The sequence below is a fragment of the Helicoverpa zea genome, chromosome 15, assembly GCF_022581195.2.
Source record: "Helicoverpa zea isolate HzStark_Cry1AcR chromosome 15, ilHelZeax1.1, whole genome shotgun sequence".
Classification (NCBI taxonomy): Eukaryota; Metazoa; Arthropoda; class Insecta; order Lepidoptera; family Noctuidae; genus Helicoverpa; species Helicoverpa zea.
Window position 1 is genome coordinate 5,082,987 of NC_061466.1, and position 22,884 is coordinate 5,105,870.

The 22,884-nt window shown below is 35.8% G+C and overlaps 3 protein-coding genes across 3 annotated transcripts; 1 reads left to right on the forward strand and 2 right to left on the reverse strand.

Moving 5' to 3' along the window:
• Window positions 1–2,121: 2,121 nt before the first annotated feature.
• On the reverse strand, window positions 2,122–12,999 carry LOC124636922 (geranylgeranyl transferase type-1 subunit beta). The gene is made up of 5 exons (XM_047173196.1): window positions 12,635–12,999; window positions 11,455–11,582; window positions 7,274–7,447; window positions 6,582–6,745; window positions 2,122–5,899 (listed from the first exon to the last, which is right to left on the reverse strand). Exons 1-5 carry the CDS (start codon window positions 12,739–12,741, stop codon window positions 5,402–5,404), a joined length of 1,071 nt encoding a protein of 356 aa, XP_047029152.1. The 5' UTR covers window positions 12,742–12,999; the 3' UTR covers window positions 2,122–5,401.
• Window positions 13,000–13,782: 783 nt separating this feature from the next.
• Window positions 13,783–16,662, forward strand: LOC124636974 (40S ribosomal protein S6). The gene is made up of 6 exons (XM_047173272.1): window positions 13,783–13,932; window positions 14,261–14,465; window positions 14,670–14,815; window positions 15,603–15,773; window positions 16,149–16,295; window positions 16,542–16,662. Exons 1-6 carry the CDS (start codon window positions 13,927–13,929, stop codon window positions 16,626–16,628), a joined length of 762 nt encoding a protein of 253 aa, XP_047029228.1. The 5' UTR covers window positions 13,783–13,926; the 3' UTR covers window positions 16,629–16,662.
• A 996-nt stretch (window positions 16,663–17,658) lies between these two features.
• LOC124637162 lies at window positions 17,659–22,632 on the reverse strand. Its single transcript, XM_047173517.1, has 7 exons — window positions 21,741–22,632; window positions 21,079–21,644; window positions 20,074–21,003; window positions 18,594–19,990; window positions 18,179–18,379; window positions 18,011–18,097; window positions 17,659–17,861 (listed from the first exon to the last, which is right to left on the reverse strand). Exons 1-7 carry the CDS (start codon window positions 22,541–22,543, stop codon window positions 17,712–17,714), a joined length of 4,134 nt encoding a protein of 1,377 aa, XP_047029473.1. The 5' UTR covers window positions 22,544–22,632; the 3' UTR covers window positions 17,659–17,711.
• Window positions 22,633–22,884: the final 252 nt, after the last annotated feature.

Here is a 22,884-nt window from a genome sequence, read left to right on the forward strand (position 1 = left end):
TCAAATATAAATTTACCTTCCGGCTAATCCTCCATTATCGTTGTTGTACAAATCATAGTGTCTATTGTGAATTGCATTAAGTAGGTATATTTTTTATGTGGAATAAGCTGCTATGTCTGTTGGACAGTGATTATCGCTGCTCGTGGAGAGATACCAGAGAACTCGAAAGTGCGTTTTTAAAAGGAGAACGCTCTTAAGATTAATCTAGTCTGTAACTTTTAAATCGTATTTAAAAATTACTTCAGTGCATTCCATATGATGCTCAGTATTTAATTCATTAAATAAGCCGCTTTAGCATCTGGATATTAAATTCAGCGTCTAACAACTGAGTGTCGCCATTGTACAATTCTACAAAGCCAGGCAGCTGCTTTCCTTTTACCAAGAACTGAGAACGTAGACGCTCCTTGGTCGTCCAATTTCAACGTCTCACATACTATCTAAATACTCGCATCCCATGAATATTACATGTTAAAGTTAGAGCCGCGCACAATACCGTGAAATCCGAAGCATTAGCTGATAATGCGGCACCTCTATTCTGCGTTCCTTCGTCGGCGCTTAAACGCTGGGCGCACTGTGCGGGGGAGATAGTGCTGCGCGCTCTAATACTTCAGTAAGTCTAGTTTGTGCCAGCCAGGCTTCTCTCCGTACGTATCTGTGGACCGCACTTGGTGAGGTAATGAAGCAGTCTCGTAACGGCTCACCGAATGAACCGTTTGTGTACAATGGCGTACAAAGCACCTAATTGTTTTGTAGCTACATTTGTATCGTCTCCGTTTGCAGATTGGTTTTTGTTTTGGGTTTAGTTTGGTTAACGTTTTGTTTATTTAATTATTTTGTAGTCGTTTATTTGCTAATGACGATTACAAACAAAAGACATCGTCTCCTGTTTGTGAAACTGATTCATGTACATTTTCGTTACTGTTGATTAGGAACATACTCGTTTCTATCCAAAGACTACAATATAGAGATTTCTAGCCGTTATTTCATGAGGGTATGTTGGGCACAACACATGCACAAGCCTAAATAAAGCCAGCTTGTTCAAAACAAATCAGGAACACTGCGAATCTGGACTTTTATTAGGGAATTATTAACTAGAAGAGTTGTTAGTTCGTATCGATCTAGCTACCTATCCAATGTAATGGTTGCCGAATTGTACAAGGTACCTAGGTACATTAGATGCGGGCATGTAAATACAGATGCAGGCAATTTCACGCTCAAATGTGACAGATCAACAGCAAGGAGTCTGGTCCTATGTTAATTCCTCAAGCGCCTAACTCGATGACTTTCCCGGAATGTCGGAACTTAGGCGCCTAGTATAATTACCGACGGCACGGTAATTACTCTAATTCCCCTCAAACAGATCTAATTGTTCGTTATTTAGTGCATCTAGGGACGTTTTGTGTGGCTTATTGATGATTAGTAGTTACATATCTTACCAAATAGTCACTTGGTGTACCTAAGGTAAGATAATAAATGGCAGCGTTTTTCTGTTTAAACATTCCTCTGCACATGATGTCTTTACGATTCAATGCTAACGCAAAAAAAGAACGTTTTTTTCTTTCCCGTGATTTCTGTCCTAAGGCTATCAGTATACCTCGTACAATAACTAGAATTTAGTTTTTTTAAGGGATGATAAGGAATAATAATGATAGGCCTGTTTCAGATTCCACGATAGATTGGCAATCTCTATGCCGTAATCTACAAAATGAAGAAGAGCACGTGATCAAGTAACAGGCGCAGTGGTCAATCGTAAGTCGGCGCGGCCGCTCCGTAAATGTGTCAGTGTCATGATGACCTTCGTGTTTCGGAAGACACGTTACGCTGGATGTCTTTTGAACATCTTTGGTAGTCGTTACGGGTAGTCAGAAGCCAGGGAGCCTGACAAGCAGTCTTACCAAGGGGTCTTGGGTTGGCCATGTAACTGGGTTGAGGAGGTCGGAGGCAGCTGCTTCACAAAAGCACTGGTAATGAGCCACAAAATACATAGTTTAGTCAAAGCTAGACAGGATGGTGGATTATTAAATACACTTGGCGGTACCATCAGATCAATAATGGAAGGTAGGCAAGTGAATGAAAGAATAACGTTCATTTTAACTTTCTTTATATTTCAATATTTTTTAAACAAATCGAAATAAATGCTCAAAATAGACATAATTACACTTTCAAATTACTTTTTTCCAATAAAACTAATATTACAACTTTACATAATAATTTACACAAAATTAAAACACGGTTCCTTTAATTTACAGTGACAAACCTTTACCTGAATTAACTAAAATTAAATAACAAACGTGAGCCTTAAGTATAAAGCACTTAAGTCTATTTTCCTCTACCACCCGTTGTTGACTAGTAGAAGACAAGAAAAGTACGTACTAGTTAAACTTATCATGCTGATAATTTTATATCTCTCGCTCAGAAGTGGTCATTTCGAATATCAACCTGTTTTGGGGCAGCAAACAATAATGAAACTTAACTTGCGGCAATAAGATACACATTTCCCTGAAGTTTTAATAAAGTAATTTGAATATTTCTGTCCGCGTAAGTAGGTACTGTACCTAACTGTCGTACAATAAAGCAAATCTCATAAAGGTCAAATATTATTCACAAGACATTGACACTCAAATATACCTTAATATTTTTCCTCATTCGATAAAAAACTTCTGCAAAGGGCAAACCTGGTAGATCATGCATCTTGCATTTTGTTGAGGAAAATATAATAAAATGAGAAAATATAAAAATAGGGTTTTCCCTATTTTTTAATATAAATTTTTGTAAGCACGTGATATACAAATACCAAAATTCTGTTCTACTAAAAAATAATGACATATGTATCATGAAACGCGATGAAACTAAATTTAAAATAGGTACATAAGTATTATAATTGTAACACAATTATGCATCTGTATATTATTATTATGAATTGAAAATAAGAAAACTATTATACATTACATTTGTCCATCGCCCAGTAAAGGTTTGTCAAAAAAAGTATCATACAAATAATTTTCTAAACCGTTCAAGTTTTGCAATGAAATAAGAGGTAGGAGATAATTTAATTCATCTCACTATAAGGAACTGTTGTATATAACAATAAACTGGTATCAGTATAAAAGCTGTAAGCAACACTTAAAAAGTATTATATTAGTATTTCAGACCTTTACACACACAACTTTATGAAAAAAAGTAAGTATATAAAATGTCAGTTTTTATACATAAAAACGGACAAATGTGTTAAACATTGAAGGACCCTGTATTATTTAGAATTGCTCAAGATTATCCATTTGAAGAGGAAAATTGTGATGAACTTCAATCATAAGCTGTGTATGAAAAGGTGCGAAATTTTTTAAGTGCTCCGGAACACATTGCAACATTTAACTTAGAATTAAAAACTACTTTGCGACTAAAAGATCTTTTAGTATCGTACCGACAGCCAAGAAAATACCGTAATAAATAAATTATAAATTCACTAAATACATATTTTAAAAACGTTATAAAAAATCTAATTTGCATAGTTCTTGCAATACTTGCTCGACAAGAATCAGTGTCAAAGATAGCAACAAAACAGTTAACTTTTTAGACTATTAAAAATAACCAAAAACTTTACCCTTCTTTTCGGTAAAGTTGGGTAAACATTTCTATTGAAAAATATCTTCACAACGTCATAACTTGAAATTATTATAGGTAACTGGGTTGAGGGGGTCAGATAGGCAGTCGCTCCTTGTAAAGCGCTGGCACTCAGCTGTATCCGGTTAAACTGGAAGCTGAACCCAACATAGTTGGAAAAAGGCTAGGCAGATGATGATAACTTGAAATTATTAATTTACATAACTAAAGAAAATCTGAGTACTATTTTAGATTCCTATTTTTTGTGTTGGAAAAAATCTCATTGCAAAAACCGCATACCGTCTGGATACAGTGCAAAATGATTTTCTACAGCTATATTCATATAAAATACGCTGGTATTTACGAAGTAACTGGTTCTTATAACAAAATAACAAAACCTCTTTTGACCGATTTGCTGCGAACAATTTCGATGTACCTAATTTAGTAACACTACTTCATTTTGTTTTATTATAAAAAGGCTTGGATCACGCTAGCGATTTTAACAAGCATTTATAATTGAAGATTTAATTAAAAATCTGATATGAATGTATTTATAAACACCCGTTTTCAAGAACTATGTGATTAGAACGAGAATTTTCCAATTTATCATTCACGTATTGGCAAGACCAGACGTTTGCTGTAGGTACTACTAAATACTCGAGCTATACTTGGCTGAGAAGATGGATAGGTGGGCCGAATATAAATTAGTAATTGGTTAATTTTCGGGTCAAAATAATACCTGGTATTTAATTCCTTATACATAAGTAGAGTAGTTCTTGAATACAGGTGTAAAACGCGAGTTAAAACCGCTAACTTCACCATGTCTTTACATCCTTTCAATAAAATTACGATCGCACTGTAAATTCGAATACAATACAAGTCATAGTTTTTGACCGCACTCGAATTAGGACGCAGCCACAGCAGGCATTACAAAGGCGTAAACACCAAATAATTGATGTAATTGACGACAAAAATAGTTCTCCGAATTTACATTAATTGGGTCCACTTACGGTAGTGTTAATTAAACCTAGCTACATAAATACTTTTTTATTTGAGCAATTGTGTGAAATACATGGGAACCTTAATTTCTGTTAATGGCTAAGAAAATTATTAACTGTGAAATAAATGCATTATTTAGGTATATATCAGGCAGTGGTTTGGTGAAGCGTGACTGCGCCCTAAATCAACTACAATAAAACAGCTTAAAATTACATTTTTGTGCAATAATTTGATAACCGCCTAACTACTCAACTGCTCATGGCACGTCGCGAGAAATTCTCATATTGTACTATAACGCTAAATATTTACTCGTTGTCCATTCAATGACACCGTTAGGTACCCGATACCTAATCAAGTATTAGCACCTAGTATTCATAAACATTATTTTTAAGTACTAACAATATTATACAAAAGGATTATGCAACAGTAATAATACTTCAGCATAATGAACATTTCATAAACTTAAACTACGATAATTTCGGTAGGTAACTTAAATTCATAGTTCTCTTAGGTCAAAAAGACTGATGGGTAGCCATTTTCTAATTATGAATGTTTGAGGCACAAAGCGCAAATAATTTACTGTATTCATATATAAAAATTTGTTCGTTTTCTAATTAACAATTAAACTTGGTCCTTTCGTGCAGAATTTTACGATAACTTTAAAATCGTTACTAGCTGTGCTATCTAACAAACGCTACAATCGGACGCCGTTATCAAACATACACATACTCAAGTAAACATTAAACTGCAATAATACGTCACTCACAATTAGAAAACAAACTATATCCCACATGAAAGGTATTCATAAAACACATAATTTAGTTTCACTGTCCCACTTTTCGTGCAAAGATTTTAAATGTTCGTACGCCCTTTTGGTAATGTTTAAATTGGGTTCTATTTCTAGGAGGCCGTTTTCGCCTATCAAACTGAGTCCTGCGAGGCCTAAATACGTGTGCATGGGGTCGGTGCACGTATCGGGCCACTTGGAGAAACCTCCTACGACCGTATCTTGTGTTTCGTAGACGTATCTCCTATTTGCGTAGTAGTTGGAATATTGTAGCATGTCTAGTATTTTTAAGGAAGCTCCTACCCAGAAACTGTAGCAGGTGTCGACGGGTTTGTTAGGTCTTCCTTGGAAGCCGTCGACTTGTCGGAAGAGAAGCCACCGCTTGAGTCCTTCCACTTGTTCTTCTGATAGCTTGTCGAGTTGGTTTGTGAGGCTGAGCGTCGCAAGGGCACAGAATGTGGTGCCTCCATGGGATTCTAGTTCAGGACACTGAGCTATTCCGTAGTCGTAGCCCTGGGAAAAAGTATTAAGATTGAATAAGGTTAGATGGACTGTGGACACAATTCAGGCATGGAAAGGTTTTTTTCTTAAAACAGACTGCCATAAGGTTAGGACAAATATCATACCTGTTAGTATTTTTTTAGACTTAACTAAGTATTCGACTGCTATAAGGTAGGTAGTACGTGCCTAATGACACAGTTGCAACAAACACGTTGAGATAGTTACATAATAAGTAATTTGTTAATAATAATAAAATAATGCATTATGAAACATACAATTAAATGAAAAGATAGTAATGAGTTATGCACGGCTTAGGTATATAAAATTTTACAAATTATGTACTGCGTTAGATCGTAAAAATACATTACCTAGTAGTAAATGTGGTTTTAACGCTTTCTAGCACGTGTAATTGGCAGAAACCATTTATTCGCCATACTTTATTCGAACTTTCGTCTATTAAAAACCAGTTTGTTTAGATAACCTTTTTTTAAATATACTATAGGAACCAAATGTACCTCATTTGAGAGTAATTTCTTGACTGACAAGAAAGATATATTCAGTAAGGCCTGGCCACAGTATCAATTTGTCTTACTAGGTACTCATAGTAAAAGCTATGCTACATTTGGGACTAGATGACATTGTGTGAATATGTAAATATTATATTATTTTTTATATGATTATGCTCGATACTTACAATAGATTTAATGATATAATCCGTAGCCTTTTCAATGTTGAATCCGGACCAATCATTGAGGATATAACTGACGCACGCCGCACAATACACGAAACGCATGTCCGATTCGCACCCAGAGAGTGTCGCTGCGAAATTACCCTCTTCTGTCTGAAGTGCCTTTACACCTAGAAGTAGATAAAAAAATACATTTTATAGAGGTACATAATTATGTGTTTACATTAAAGAGTCGTTACATATGATTAATATTACTATACATTAATGATCCTTATATGGCGACATTTTCTTAGCGGCATATGGTAAGTATTTAAGAAGATTCCGAAACTTAATTTCCCTTCTTGACGGTCGGGCAAAAATTTAATTGAGTAAAAATATGTAGGCCAGACTGTAGTATTTTTAAACCTGTTGCCAGACTCGAGTTTTGCTGGGGAAGAATATTAAATCAGAATATATAGCCATTTACATGCATGTTAAAGTTCTATGCAAAAAGGAAATAAATATTTGAGCTCCACAATATTATGTAAATACTTACCAACAGTTCCCTACTATAAGATTATTTTATTTATTGTTTGATAAGCGAATATATACTATCCAGTGCACTTACACACACAAGCATGCCTCTCCCGCTTTGGTGAGATAAAACATCTCTAATCAGACCTACTGTACCTATACCGATACGAATCTTCAGTTCTTACCTTCAACTAACGCTTTCCTATTCACTCTCGACAGATCATCGCCTAGTGCGAGCAGGATGCAAAGCCCTGTATACGTCATAGCAAGATGTCCGCATCGATAATGATTGTTTGGAGGGTCCAAGTCTATATTTACTGTGGACGAACCTTGGAAGCCACACATTGACATATCGCCATCTGCAATAGGGAAAAGGAATTTTATTTGTATGTGTTTATTGTTATTAAAAATATAAGACACTTTGTGAAAATCTCTTTTCAAAGGTACTCAAAGAAAACAATGTAAATAAAATAATAACTGTTACTTAAATCTTTATATGCAGTTTATTTGTTTAATATGTATTCGTGCTAGAAGTTCTATCTAGATTGTTTACCTTTAATTAAATGCTTACTACAAACGTCTACTTCACATTAAGTATAGTTGTGCTTTAGGTATCAATGATCTAAGTGAAAGCAAAAGTATGCTTAAGCTCAAAGCATTAAATACACTTTTTCCGACTCACAGAGCATAAATCTGCACCCCAGATTGCTAATAGGAACTAGCTTATTGACATAACAACAGTCATCCTGGCCTAGATTAAACTAGGGCCCTATATTTAGCAGACACGCTAGCGGTAAACCAACGAGGCATTAAAGCCTACATACTTAATTAAATAAAGAAGCCACTAAGCTGCCTTCATAATTTTAATAACAGGTATTAAATCAAGGAGACGTCGCCACAAAAATGGAAAAAATTAAAAAATCTTCATAAGTCGCAGACAAGGTTACTTTAACATATTATGTATGTATTTACAAGTCGATAAACCTTGCAATAAAAACCGAGCTACTTCAGTAAAAACTTGTTCAAACAACACACTAGATATCAGAAAGCTAGTGCATTGTTCCCTTGTTTGTAATTCAATGCTTATTAAATAATCTACTTTGTACAGTACACAAACTAAACACTTATCACACCAACTATACAAATATCATCCTAGTGGAATTAGTTTTATTTATCTTCCAAAAACGTGGTTTGTGGTTAGTCAGACGGTATTTGTATTAGATATCCGCAAATAAACGAGATTCGTTTAAAATGCGTTTGATGTTCACTAAGCGGACTGTACTGAGAAATCATGAGATAATCCGTACTGCTGGTTACAAAAATATGTTGTTCAAATTGGTTGAAGAAATAAAAATCATTATTAAAACATACATTTCTATTTTGAGAACTCCGTACCCACTACTTTTGTTCACCAAATCTTTTATCTAAATAATTCTGCAAATCCCAGCTGCCTACTTACAACTTTAGTAGGCTTTACAAGGTGCTAATCATAAAACCTCTTGACCCTCTACATTCAATCAAAGGCTCGATAAACAAATTGCATATTACACGCTTGGAGTGTAACAGTGCAAAGTAAAATTGAATTAAGATAAAATCTCATGGGGGCTTAGATTATCCTGGAAGCCGACCCCAACGTAGTTTGGGAAAAAGGCTCGGAGGAGGAGGATGGGGGCTTAGATTATCACGCATTTCATATAATTTTTCCGGTTACTACTAGCTTCCGCACGCAGTTTCTAATGCGTCCCACGGGAACTACTCTGCGCACCCGGGTAAAAAGTTTTAGCCTTTCTCGATAAATAGGCTATCTAACACTGAAAGTTATTTTTGAAATCGGTATTATAATTTCCGTGATTAGCGCCTTCAAACAGTTTAATACAGATTCAAATCAGAAACAAAATCTTGATAAGACGAGAGCCTGTGAAGCAAAATACTTGTGAGACCTTTATGTAGGTACGACATAATTTGACCTCTGACTCTCTCATAACAACATTGAGGTAGGTATGACAGTGGTCGACCTTGCAGTATCAACTCATTTATTAAATGCATTTAAGTAAGCTAATATGAATTTCGATATACGTTTTACCTCCTATAACAATAACAAGAAACTCTGAGAAAATATATCGAAGATATGACTCTTAATAATGCGGAAATAGCTGTTTCTGTGTAATTCGATACTAGTCAGAAAATACAATGGCTATTCATGGCAGGAAAATTAAAGGAAACTACAGCATGATATCTTATAGTCTTATTATATAATCCTGATCCTGCAAAAACCAGCTATATAATCGAATTAAGACCTAATAAGATTAGAAGCCCTGATTGATTTTAGCTAAGTAAAGAGTGGACGTGTCCTCAGTTGACATTGGGTATAAAATCGTGCTGACCTCAAAGAACGTGGTGTAAACAGGTAATATTATAAAATGAAGAAACAAGATGAGCTTTCGTTTAAGATAATGTGACTACCTACCTACACTAAAATTAAAAAGATGATTTATTTTGTTTGTTTGTTCGCCAAAGTTTCGAAACTACTGAACAGATTTGAAAAATTATGTCACTGTTGGGAAGCTACACCAAACCCGGGTAAATGGGCTATAGGTTATCCGGGTGCGGGAAGAATGTGCCCCCGGACACAGGGGACTACGAAAAACGACCAGTAAAGACGAAGAAATAAACTCAGACCAATATAATTTCAAAATGTTTTATTGTCTGGCCATCTACATATGTACAACTACATATTCAGCTATGTATTATAGCTCTATGATCGATTATATGGTACTTTAAGTAAGTAGGGCCATTAGAAGAAATTACATGCACAATGACTATGGCATTGAATGCACACAAGGTAAAACATAGAAGCCTGACTTCCGTTGGCAAACATGGATGCTAGACGCGATAACTCTTAAAAAAGAAGAGTTTAAGAACGCATTCTAAACTAGCGAATCTTCCGTTCAGTTTTCAAATGTGCAATAGAAAACAGTTGACTACTACACTACAGTACGAATTTTAGCGCGATATTTTAGCTCACCACAAAATCTGCGAGTGTGAAGGCGCTCTTAGGCACTTAAGTAATTAACTACTACAGTACTACTGCATTCAATAATGGCCAATGTTATGAAAGACAAAATTCCCATAACAGATTCAGCTCACAAAATAAAACTTATTTTTATTTTGGATGGTTGAAACCCTGAATAGGATTTTTCTTGGACCCTTGCAAGAATGTAAGTAAACTTGCAATGTTTGGAATTTATTAAACAGTGCTTAATTAGCATAGTAAATGATAAATTTTGTCATTGATAAAAATGTCAATGATATTATTTAAGAGGGTAAAAAATTATTGTTGATATATTTGTTACAGCCAAAGTGATTAAATATATATTATACCTAATGACTGGTCATTGTATATAATACCCAAATTGACTAGACAGTGTGATAGATTAATCACTTTATCTGGATCTAATTCATAATAGCTGGTCAAAGTTAGCCAAAGTAATACATATGGTATAATCGTCTGATTACTTACTAATTCTTAGAAACTTAAGTTATTATCGACTCCTTTTATGATAAATCATCAAATGATTCCTCCCACTGTGGGAGAGCAGCGTGAGGGACTCAGAGAGCGTGAGCGTGCAGCGTGAGGTCAGACTGTTAGTGGCTTAAACCCACGCGTTGAACAACGCGCGCCGCCGAGACGGGTCCATGTCTCCCAGGAGACAGAAGGCCGATAAGGCACCTGAACTCATCGCACAGGCCCATGTCTACGGTGGCTGGGAGTCGTCTCTTGACCACACAGAAGAAGACGATGGCATCCCAGTACCTCTCGCTCCGGACCTTGGCTTGAACCAGAGCCGGGCGCGAGAGGTCGCCGCTGCCGACTGCCTCGACGAGGACACGGCGGTGCCCGTCCCGGGCAGGGCACACTCCGGGCCGTCGGTACAGTGGCCCGTGCCACACTTCAAAGAGGGGACTTTTCGCTTCTATTATGGGGTGCCCTGCACTATGCTAACTATTATAGCCTTTTTCCAATTATATTAAGGTCAGCTACCAGGCACTTTAATTACCTACTTTACCTACTTGTTTATTACATTATCTAAGTCTATGGAGATATTATATAAAATTGCTAGTTAATGTGATTAATTCTGTTTCAATTATCACTTTATCCAAATTGAGTAGATATTATAAATAATAGCTAGATAATATGTGGACTTATTACTTTGGCTGTAACATATTCATCAACATTGTAAGTAGCATGTAACGCATTTTACCCAATATTTATGCATTTTTTTCTCCAGTTTAACTTACTGGACGACTTTGAAAACAAAAAATGCATTTTTTTTTCAAAGTTCAATTTTAAATTAAGAATACTTACTATTTTTATCCGGATGTACTTGTAGCCTGTAAATCCATTCTATTATTCTATTTCTTAGGTCTAGAGATACTGATGATATCGCACCGAGAACATCCAGACCAGACACGGAAAAATATGCAATTGTTACTCTGAAATCAAAGGGATAAGGTTCAATTTAGATCACCAGGTATGTATAGGTACTTAAAAAACATTATTAGCATATTAAAACAATTAAAGATTCTATGTGAACGGTAATTAGTTTCATTATGTAAATTAATTTGATGATACTCTAATATTAGTATGTTCCTATGTGTGTAAAAATATACTCAAAATATACTGTTATAGACAAATAAATTCTTTGAAGTTTGCGTTTGAAAATCTATACTCATATTATAAAGCTGAAGAGTTTGTTTGTTTGTTTGTTTGAACGCGCTAATCTCAGGAACTACTGGTCCGATTTGAAAATTTCTTTCAGTGTTAGATAGCCCATTTATCGAGGAAGGCTATAGGCTACTTTTTATCCCAGTACGGGAAGTAGTTCCCACGGAATGCGGGTGAAACCGCTGGCAGAAGCTAGTGTTAAATAATATAGTTTATTTATTTTTACAGAATATGTGCTTTAGAGATATAATTTATAATTCATCTGTAAGCTGCAAAGTAAGCATTGTGTGTATCTTGTGGATCAGGAATCACTCTTTTCAGATAGATAAGATCAGATAGATAAGATAAATAAGTTATAGGACTATTAACCCTGCTGAAAAGTCTATTAACACAAACATATTGGACATATTTGATCATCAAGTATTGTATTAACACAAACATATTGGACATATTTGATCATCAAGTATTGTATTAAGGCGCATATTGAAACTTTTTAAATCCAATAATTGTTTCTCCATGTTCAGGATAAAATAAATAAAGTTCAATACTCCTGTTATCCTGTTTTTGTACTAGTTCATTCAAATATTTTAAATTCTAATAATGTACATTCATATTTATTTACTAGTCATCATTACTAAGCTGAAACTATAGATAACCAACAGTTGCAGTATTTATTATACAAATGTCAATATTTATAATTAATGAGTTCACAAATGATATTACTTGTCTCACAAGACACTGCATTGATTGTGAAAGTAACTGTAGCCTGTAAGTTATCCTTGTCCAACTTATAAATTGATACAGACGAGATACTAATTACCTTGTAGTATCGTGAGATGACAACGACGATGGCAAAATATTCAGAAATCGCATAAAGTACTTCACATGCTGCCGGTGAGCCATGATCCTATTCTCTTCGTGATTCATTTTTGTAGATATAAACTTTTGCCTTCAACTCAAATTGTGATTTATTTCAATGAAAGTACACACTCCAACAGAAAGTAAATGTGAATATCGATGCACTTGTTGTTTAGATATTATAATAAACTATGTTCAGTGTGCCAATTTAATTCATTTTAATTTTATCCACTAATTAATTTGGAGACGAAAACTCACAAACTTGACTTCTGTCTGACACAATCAGACACAACCCTTTCAATGATAGATAGAGGAATAAAATATGCAAATTGTTCTCTATGTTCTACAATGAATGACGTATTGACATTAGCGTTGTCAATTTCTAAATATAGTATGACAAGTATAACTAGAGGTGTACCTAAATAAATTATTTAAAAAATATATATTTTTTAAAAATTAAGGATCGAATCTTTCAGATTAAGGTAGGTGGAAGTATCATTGACATATAACTATAGGAAGTATGGACTCTTGCACACGTCTAAAAAATCGTGTTTTTTGTATCGTACAATTTTTATAGTTAAATACAGCCTGGTGACAGATGGATAAACGGATTGTGAAATCTCATTATATAATAAATAGGTAGGTGAAGCTGAAAAAAAAAAGGAACTTAAATATATCGATTCAACTCACGAGTTGTCAACATGTTGCCAAATATGTTGCCAAATATTGCCTATTTAGGCTAAAATAGCCATGAGCCTCGACTCACAACTGAAGAAGCTCTCTTTAGACAGTTGCACCAAGTTTGACGCAGGCAGACGTACTTCCGGATACGACACTCACCGTCAGGAGGTCTTTCTTTGTTGCCCTAGCCGCCTGACCGTTAGTTTTGGAGGACAAATTACAAACCCATACAATGTCTATGAAACAACTTTGCTTTGCTTATTAGTACTGTTTTGGCAACGTCTCATGTATCAGCTTTGCCTTAATCCTCTTATCGTTATAGGTCGTATTCTTGACTTATTATAAATGTAGCTACGACATTTAAAAAAAAATATTTTGATTTTGTAATCTTTTCAGTGGATTTGAAGACGTATTAATGGGAATACCGTTTAGATCTTAGTCGAGTTAGTCGAGTTGGCATAGACAAAATAGTAAGAAAACTACAACATTTTTGGGTTGACAACTCTTGTAAGCAGCTCTGTCATTGTTTCTGGTCTTTTTCATGGCTGACGTTCACGGAATCTAACCGCAGTCATGAAGGTTCTCATAATGTTTTTTAATAAAATAAATAGAATTTAGGTGAAATATTCTGAATATGTGATTCTATAATAGCTTACGTGTACCCCTTTAGTAATTTTTGTTTGAACTGGGAAGTGATTTCCCAGAAAATCTTCGATAAATTGTGCCGTACTGTTCGGAAAGTGAAAATATCATGCTTTAAAACAGTGTCGTGTGGTCTTGCTAGTCAAGTTTATAGTAGTAGTCCGTAACTAGAATGTTTCGTTATATTACGCGTTGGTGCCCTCAACTGCTAATCGATGAAGAGAAGAAATGTGATTGTTATTCTAACCTCACTTTGTTTTTGTAGCTGAACGTCTCCTTCCCGGCCACGGGATGTCAGAAGTTATTCGAGGTAGTTGATGAGCATAAGCTCCGCATCTTCTACGAGAAGCGCATGGGCGCTGAAGTGGAGGCGGATCAGCTAGGAGATGAATGGAAGGGCTACGTGCTCCGCGTCGCCGGCGGTAACGACAAGCAGGGCTTCCCCATGAAACAGGGAGTCCTGACCAACAGTACGTATTCACCGCATGTTTTGTACGATGTTTTCAGATTCACTAAGATATTTGTCTTTTCAATTAACCTAATCTTTCATTTTCTAGACTCCATAATCGATAGAAGTTCAAGTTATCTAGAAACAGATGCATTAATTAAGTATTATGACCTATACTGGGTGTACCCAAGAAAAAAGTACTTATTAATCGTTCATTGTGTTATAGGTCGTGTCCGTTTGTTGATGTCAAAGGGCCACTCTTGCTACAGACCCCGTCGTGATGGTGAGAGGAAACGCAAGTCTGTCCGCGGTTGCATTGTTGATGCTAACCTCTCTGTGTTGGCCCTCGTCATTGTCCGCAAGGGTGAACAGGTAATTGATCAAAAATTTTGTTTGTAGGTTAGCTTTATTGTAGCTATGATTAGATTGTGTTTTAAACTACACAATTATAACTATAGTATTAGTATTGACTGAATCTAGACTATGTATGTAAGTTTAAAATCTACATTACACAGTATTTTGACCAACTTACTGCATGGTCATATTATTTTGCATTATAATTGCAGTAATAATGTATTTGAATTGTTTAAGCTAGAATTCTATACTAATTCATTTCATCATATTTAAATTCAATATATTAGTCTATTCAATGTATGCATACATTAATACAATCAAAGTATTACAACCCTGTTCTTACTGTTTCTAAGATCTCCAAATCTTAGCAATTATATGCGACAGGGGATAGCAACTGGTACTTGGCATAACCTTTGAATTAATTGTTCAAAGGTCTTTTTTCAAATACCATACAGTTATCTTCTTATTTAACACTCTTTGTCTATCAACAACAATCAACAAAGGGGAAGAAGAAAACTAAAACAAATATTTTTACATATCTTGTGATGGACAGTAACAATGGTTCTTGTATCAACTATAGTTGTTCATAAATCACAATGGACCCATAGTTTTTTTTACCTGTAACATAACAATAGAGCATCTCGCTGAAGAACCTATCTCAATTCTCAATTTATTGAAATGTCTTCTCCTCTGCTGATGTGTTCAACAAAGTTTTCTCTAAAGACTTTGCTCATAAATATGCTTACAACATCATTGTATAAATAGTTTTCTCACTTATCCTAAATCTCAAAATTACCTTTGCCAGGAAATTCCCGGCCTTACCGACGGCAATGTGCCCCGTCGTCTCGGACCCAAGCGTGCGTCCAAAATCCGCAAGCTCTTCAACTTGTCCAAGGAAGACGATGTCCGTCGCTACGTCGTCAAACGTCTGCTGCCCGCCAAGGAGGGCAAGGAGAACGCTAAACCCAGATATAAGGTAACTAAAGCTAATATTTTATTCACCAAAGGAAAAATTCTGCTTAAAATATTTCCTCAAGTAGGTACATAATTTTTCAAATTAGCATTACCATTCAGTAGTAACTGGTACATTTATTTTCTCCCTGATTTCAATATTGTTTCCAAGCTCTTAGCTCGGAATCAGCAGCATCAGGGTATATCATATCGGCGCCGAGCAGAAGATTCAGGCTCATGTCTGTCTACTTTTACAGTGTGCTGAACATTTTTATATTTCACTTAATCAAGCCATCCAAAATTCATATCAAATTGCCTATTTTACAATTGATGAGTTTGATGCATAGTTGTGCATGTTATTTTAGATTATCCCTAAACATCTTGATAATTTTCTCTCCAGGCCCCTAAGATCCAGAGGCTAGTCACCCCTGTAGTCCTGCAGCGCAGACGTCACCGTCTGGCTCTCAAGAAGAAGCGTCTGCAGAAGCGCAAGCAGTCCGAGAACGAGTACGCTAAACTGCTCGCCCAGAGAAAGAAGGAGTCCAAGGTAATTACAAAGAGATTTATAGCCTTTTATTGTATTCCTTGCTTTTGTGTAGTAACAGCTGGTATCATATGACCTCATTTTATTTGTGGAAATAATACTGGGCTGTAAGAATAATGACTGTGTCTTACCCCTTGGCGTATGCTTGATATAGACCAAGGTATTAAATCAGCAACATTTTTTTTTTCATACGAAAATTACGACTTTCCCAATGATTCCCTATTCTAACTTTTCACGTTTTATTTGCAGGTAAGACGTCAGGAAGAACTCAAACGCAGGCGTTCCGCCTCAATGCGCGACTCAAAGAGCTCCAACCAGAGTGCGCCCCAAAAGTGATTTACTTTACACAATAAAAATATGTAAAACCTAATTAAAATCTTTTCATTTAACACAAATAATTAAAGGCCTATTCAAACCTGAGCGATATTCGCTGCCGCTGTGGGCAGAGGTACATACCGCGCGGGTTTCGCTCAGGTATTTAGTATCAAGTACCGCGGCTAGAGCGACCTGAGCGATATTCGCTGCCGCTGTGGGTAGAAGTAAATACCGCGAAGTTCTCAGTCGTCATTCTGAATGCATTAAAAAACCGATCTTCATCCAATCTTAATCTTGGATATAAAGTGTGGAATTCCCCATGAATTCGGTGTTGTCTGTTGATGTCATGGATCCAAATTCTTTTCTTAACTGGTGAGTCAATTAAGGCTAATAAAAGTAAAACTCCCTCTTCATCTCTATCCATCACTAAAATCAGATCTCTGCAGAAATTACAACGTGACTGACGTGTATATTCTTTGGCGACTCAGAAATGACTAACTGGCGAAAATTTCTTACCTCTGAGCGAAACTCGACTACCGCGCGTTATTCTACCCCACATTATAGCGAAATCCGTTTTGGTGTGAACAGTAATATTATCGCATACCCACTGGGTTTTCTTTGCCGCAGACGGTAGCGAATACCGCTTAGGTCTGAATAGGCCTTAAGGCTGCCCAAGTTCGTAATCGGTGACCGATTTTTGGCACGAAATGTTTCACAAACATTTGCGCGCACAAATGTTGGCCAGCAAATGCAACGCTTTGGCGCAGTCGGTTGTGATGACTGGTAGTGGGGTCATTAAAATCTATGATGATGACCATCTTATATCATCACGAGTTCCTTAGGATTTCGGAAGACACGTAGAAAAGCCTACGAGAACTTTGTAACTAGGTTTGCTGACCGTACAATCAAACTAACGAATTGCTCTTGCATTTCCTACTCAAATTGAAACCTTTTTGTAATGCGGTAGGTAATGAAGACGCAGACATAATTTCAGAAAATATTTATTTGTATAAATATATATATAAAATAAATACAATGTAAATAACACTAGCAAAATTTTGACCTCCCACAATGTTTAACAGCACAGTACCTACTCATTATAATTTAACATTTCGCTGGTGACTTGAGCAGTCCCAAGCCCACGTAACGCGCCATCACTCGGAGATACGAAGGATTCAATTTCTTACGTTTCTCCAATAAGGACCTCAGAAGCCTTTCTGAAGTTTCGTCAAAAGGTTTTTGGTAATCGGAAGCCTGTAAAAGAAATTATCGTTATTTTAGATACTTCATTTACTTACTAGGTATGTACTTACGCAAACACCTCCATATTGTCGATAAGATACCAACTATTCTACTCAATAATGTAGGTAAGTAACAAACAAAATACAAATAAAACATCTTACAGTAGTTTTAGCTATCCAATACAACTCCTCCATTAGATTGTCGTAATTCGTTACCGACTCCGGTAAATAAGATATTCCTTCAAACTGCTTGGGAAAAAATAGTGCATTTAGGAAAAAATAATAGACTTCGTTGCGTTTCTACACTTTCAACATGGAACTATAAATTACCTGCGGGAATTTATTTAAATTTTCCCTTTCTATCACTTCAATTTCCATATCCAATTCTGAAGCTCTAGTAATTCGGTTAACTGCAATGCCTTGTAAAATAATAGGTCTGAAACGCACTAAATTTTGCGTATCTTTCTTATTGGTCAGGAGTAATATAAGCATAGCCTGTTTCGCATTGATTTCAGTAATCCAGTTCTTCATCTGTAAATGATTCATTAGTAAAATACTTAAACCTACTTTCTTAATACCCAAATTAATATCGCCCGGTTCCTATAAGCATAGAATTACTGGTTTTGATATAAGCCTCGCAGAATAAGATGCCAAAGACCTATCACCTGCAAGTTAAAATCTAGGTAGGTAGTTCTCTATAGGAACCGGGCCTCAATGAGCTGCAGTGCATGACGTAACATTTTACCTCCGATATTGACGATAAAATCTTTTTTGCAGAATACCCATCAAACACGCTACAAAGCATTCTTTTCGATCCGAGAATTTGGAAAAAGTCCTCCAATGTCGTAATTTTACTCAGTGGAGTGCTAGTACATTTCTCTGCTGAGGGTATATTTGTAGTAGATTTGCATTTCCTATAAAGCTTATAGAATCCTTTTCTTTTAACTTTAGTGCAGTTGGTTCGGTTTATTTCCATATTTTCTGATTTGCCAGCCAAAGATGTGTTTGCATAATCCATAACTTTGATAGGATTATTTTTATTCACCGAATTTTTCTTTTTAATGTTCATTTTTGGCAATGCTTCGAAGAGGGAATCAACTTTCAAGTTGTTTACTGTTACAACAACATTTTTCTGTTCACCATTGCAATTTGTTAGCGACATATTAATTTTAATATTTTTGCCATCGTATTTCATTTTAAGCATATCGAAGTAAGACGTTAAATTCATGTTAATTTGCAAATGATGAGTGCGTAATATACTTTTGATGACACCCACGATGTCTAAAGGCTTGTAAGCTGGACATACGCTTCGTTTACTACCAGTATAAACTTCCATACTCGTACTGGTATTGGTTTGTACCATATCAGTTACACTTGATTTTTGCCTGATCGATCGTCGTAACATAACAAGCGAAAGTATACATTTTGTATTGTCAATTTCCACTAATCGGGGATTAATTTCATACTTTACTAAACCATCCAAAGAAACCTTTGGTAACAATTCTTCTGCTAAAAGATTGTCGTAATCGAATCTAAAATAGATTTTTGTGGGTATTGGCTTTTTGTAAGCTTTATTTGTAAATGATCCTTGAATTGCAGGTTTGATCTCAGTTGACCTATGACTTGAGGCTATTCCACTTAAGGATTCGCCAGCTTCACAACGGGTTTGCTCTGTTATTGTAGATAAACACGAATCCGTTTTTGTGGGGCACATTGCAGTGGTCGTATTGGAATTCGTATCGATTATAGCACTCATCATTTGTGGTAGAATGCTACATATCTCGGCAGGCAACACGGCGTTAAAAATCGTTGTTTTGCATTTGAACACTTTGGTGTGACTATCAGTTATCTCGACTGGTATTAGTGGACTACTTTTATATGTTGATGTGTTCGTGGAAGTTTGTTCACTCTTTGCTGGAAGTATTACATCGAACTGTACTATGACATTCGTCACACAGTGTTTAACAGCAATTTGATTCATATTGAGGGTCTTGATTTCTAGCATTGGTAGTGTTTTCTCGAAGCCTGGTATCGGATTGCGTGTATTTGGCGCATGTTCGGTTTCTGTATCGCTATCATAAGTCTGAGTAGAATCAGAAGAATCGCATACCGAGCCTGCTTGTACAGAAACTTCTTTTACGCCTGTGCAGAAAAAAAGACACATTAAATGAAGGTACGTAGCCGATATTTTTACAATACTTTTTGGCTGATTAGAATGAGCATACCGATTTGATATCTGTGGAAAGTATCCCTGTGTTCTTGAGTGTAATAAACTCCGCTACGTATCTTCTTTATAACATTTTCTATAAAATCACTTGCCCACTTTGCTTTGGCCCATGGGTAAGCATAATTTTGTATTCTTTTATTCTTGCCTACAGTTGGGAATGGGCTTGCAAAAGTTCTTCGCTTCGGCAATTCAGTGAGTGCTAAAATGTTTTCTGGTTTTGCAGGCTCAATTGCGTCTGCTTTTTTATTTTCAATTATAGCAGAGCTTTTGGCATTGCTTTCTTCATTTAGGCTGTTAATATTACGACACGAGGACTTTTTATACAAGAAGTTCAACATTTTGTCCTTTAATTGAACAATTGATTTTTGCTTCCTCGTACATTGAAGCAACTTTTCAGTTATATCTGTTATTTCCATTGGTCGCCTCACTTCAAATTTCTTTTTATATATAGTTGGATCACCACTTGCCGGTTTATTTTCTTTCAATGGTGACCGCTTTCGTGTTCCCTTATCACTTTTGCGTGATTTGCTTGAATTGGTGTCAGAAAGGAAAGAATTACACTTTTTGTCAAGAAAATTATTGGGCTTTGTATCTTTAGTGGCTTGCGGGGACCATTCAGCCATAAAAGGCCAGATGTGTTCGTCTAAGCCACTAAATTGTGGAGGGTCTTCATCCATAACTTTAATACCCGAACTGACTTGATCCTTCCCTAAAATTACTATCGGAAACTTGATATTCGCCAGCCTCCTTTTAATTTCGGTTTGTGTTGGTTTTGGCATCATACACGAACTGGGCATCGTGGTAACTAAGCGGGGTTTCCTTTTCTGAGGATCAAGTCGTTTGGGTGGGCTAGCTGACTCCTGATCCTTATTCTGAACCGTTCTGATTGAATCTTTTAATTGAGAATGTGGATCTTCCACAGCGTTATCTGGAATCAGAGTTTTTAAGTATATTGATTATTTTGTTAGACATGTGCAAGACATTATTAAAATTAATTTCTTACCCGTTCTAATAACTTTGTCATTATTTTTATCGGATAATTCACATCTGCTTGATCCTGAATACTCTGAAGAAATACAGCTGCCATTCGTTGGAAGCATACTATCGACATCAGTTTTATGTGATAAAATGTCGGAGTCGTCAGTCACTTGTGTATTCTCTCCATCAATTAAAGAGTCTTTGTTAACGCTATTATTTGTGGGTTCACATTTATATTGTTGATCAAACGAAGATTTAAAGTTTGATTTTTTCTTCTTTTTCAGAGGTATTAGCTGTTTATTTTCTTTAGATCCACCACTACCTATAGCTTTTAAGTTACCTTTAGATAGTTTACGCTGATTTTTATGTTTCTGTGTACGAGTTTTGTTATTATTCGAATCTTTAAGAAATTCATGTGTTTTAAGTAGTCGTTTTTCGAATTCCTCGCATATTTTGCTAAATTCATTTTTCTTGTCAATGACTGTTATACGATCAATACTAGAGGATTGTGAAAAGCTGTTATTAGTTTTATCATCCACTTCGTAACTTGATATGTACGCAAACTCTTGGGTCCGACAAGTCTCAATAACACTGTAAGTTAAAATCGGAGCTGACGTTAAAATATGTTGATGAATAGGTAAGTGGAACGCACAGGCCAAAAAATTAACTCGCATTTTGAATAATTACCGTGTATCCTTACGATTTGATCTTCTTTGACGTTTTTGTACTCTCTTCTTTACCGGTATAATACTCGCTTCAGACATCGGAGGTGAAGGTCTGAACTGAAATTTATTGATGTTTCTAAGCACGGTCCACACATCACTTAGGTCGTTACTTGCCGTTTGAGTTTTATTTGGAGGTGGTAAATTTTTCTTTTTGTTAGAAATCCTCTTGCCATCACCATTAAAATTTTTAATCATATCTGTAGAGCTACAGTCTAAGTTTATATCGTCTCTATCATAAAACTCGAAATCTTTTTCTCTTACACGTGCCTTCCTGCTGTTTTGCATCGGACTACGCTTCTTCACTTTTTGTTTGCGAACTCTGATATTTTTTTCGCAATATTCCGAATCATTCATATCGCTCACAGTACACTGAGGCGCTGGCGCTGGGTCATTGGGAAGAGTGAGCACCGATTTCTTAACTTTCTTATTGGCCTTTTTAGATGATTTAAATTCATCGGAATTAGCTTTGTAAATATTTACAGCCAATGGGAAAGATGAAACAATATCAGTTGTTTTTTTATGAACCAATCTCTTTTCTGTTACTCTGGAAAGTAACTGAACTCTATCGCCTGTTAAGTATGGAGATCTAGGGTTATTTTTTTTAGCTTTATTAAGCTTACTTGCGGCGCTGGATAGGCGCCCATCGGCAGAAGCAAAGTTAATTTTAACTAAACGGCAAGAATTACCGCCTTTGGAACTGTGTGCAGAACATGACGATTTCGTGGGTATTTTATCGCACGAAACATCTAATGAAGTTATTGCCATTTCCTATTTTAGATGAATTTTATATGCTGTTGAAACAAAATCTACTAATCTGAAACAAATATGTTATAATTAGGGCGTTGGGAAGACAGGCCACTCTAGAGATATCGATATCATATGCGCAATACTTACAGATTTTCTCACAATAATTTCGATTGTAGAGACCAAAATAAAACCACTCTCTACATGGAACTATACTTATAGTTAAGAAATTTATTTCAAAAGCCAATCAAAGAAATAATATAAAGTAAGCCATTGACATGTAGTTGACATTTTGCAATTTCGAATCCTCCTCAAATCTGTAAAAAATATGTCTGGTAGGATAAACAAAACTGCCAGGTTTA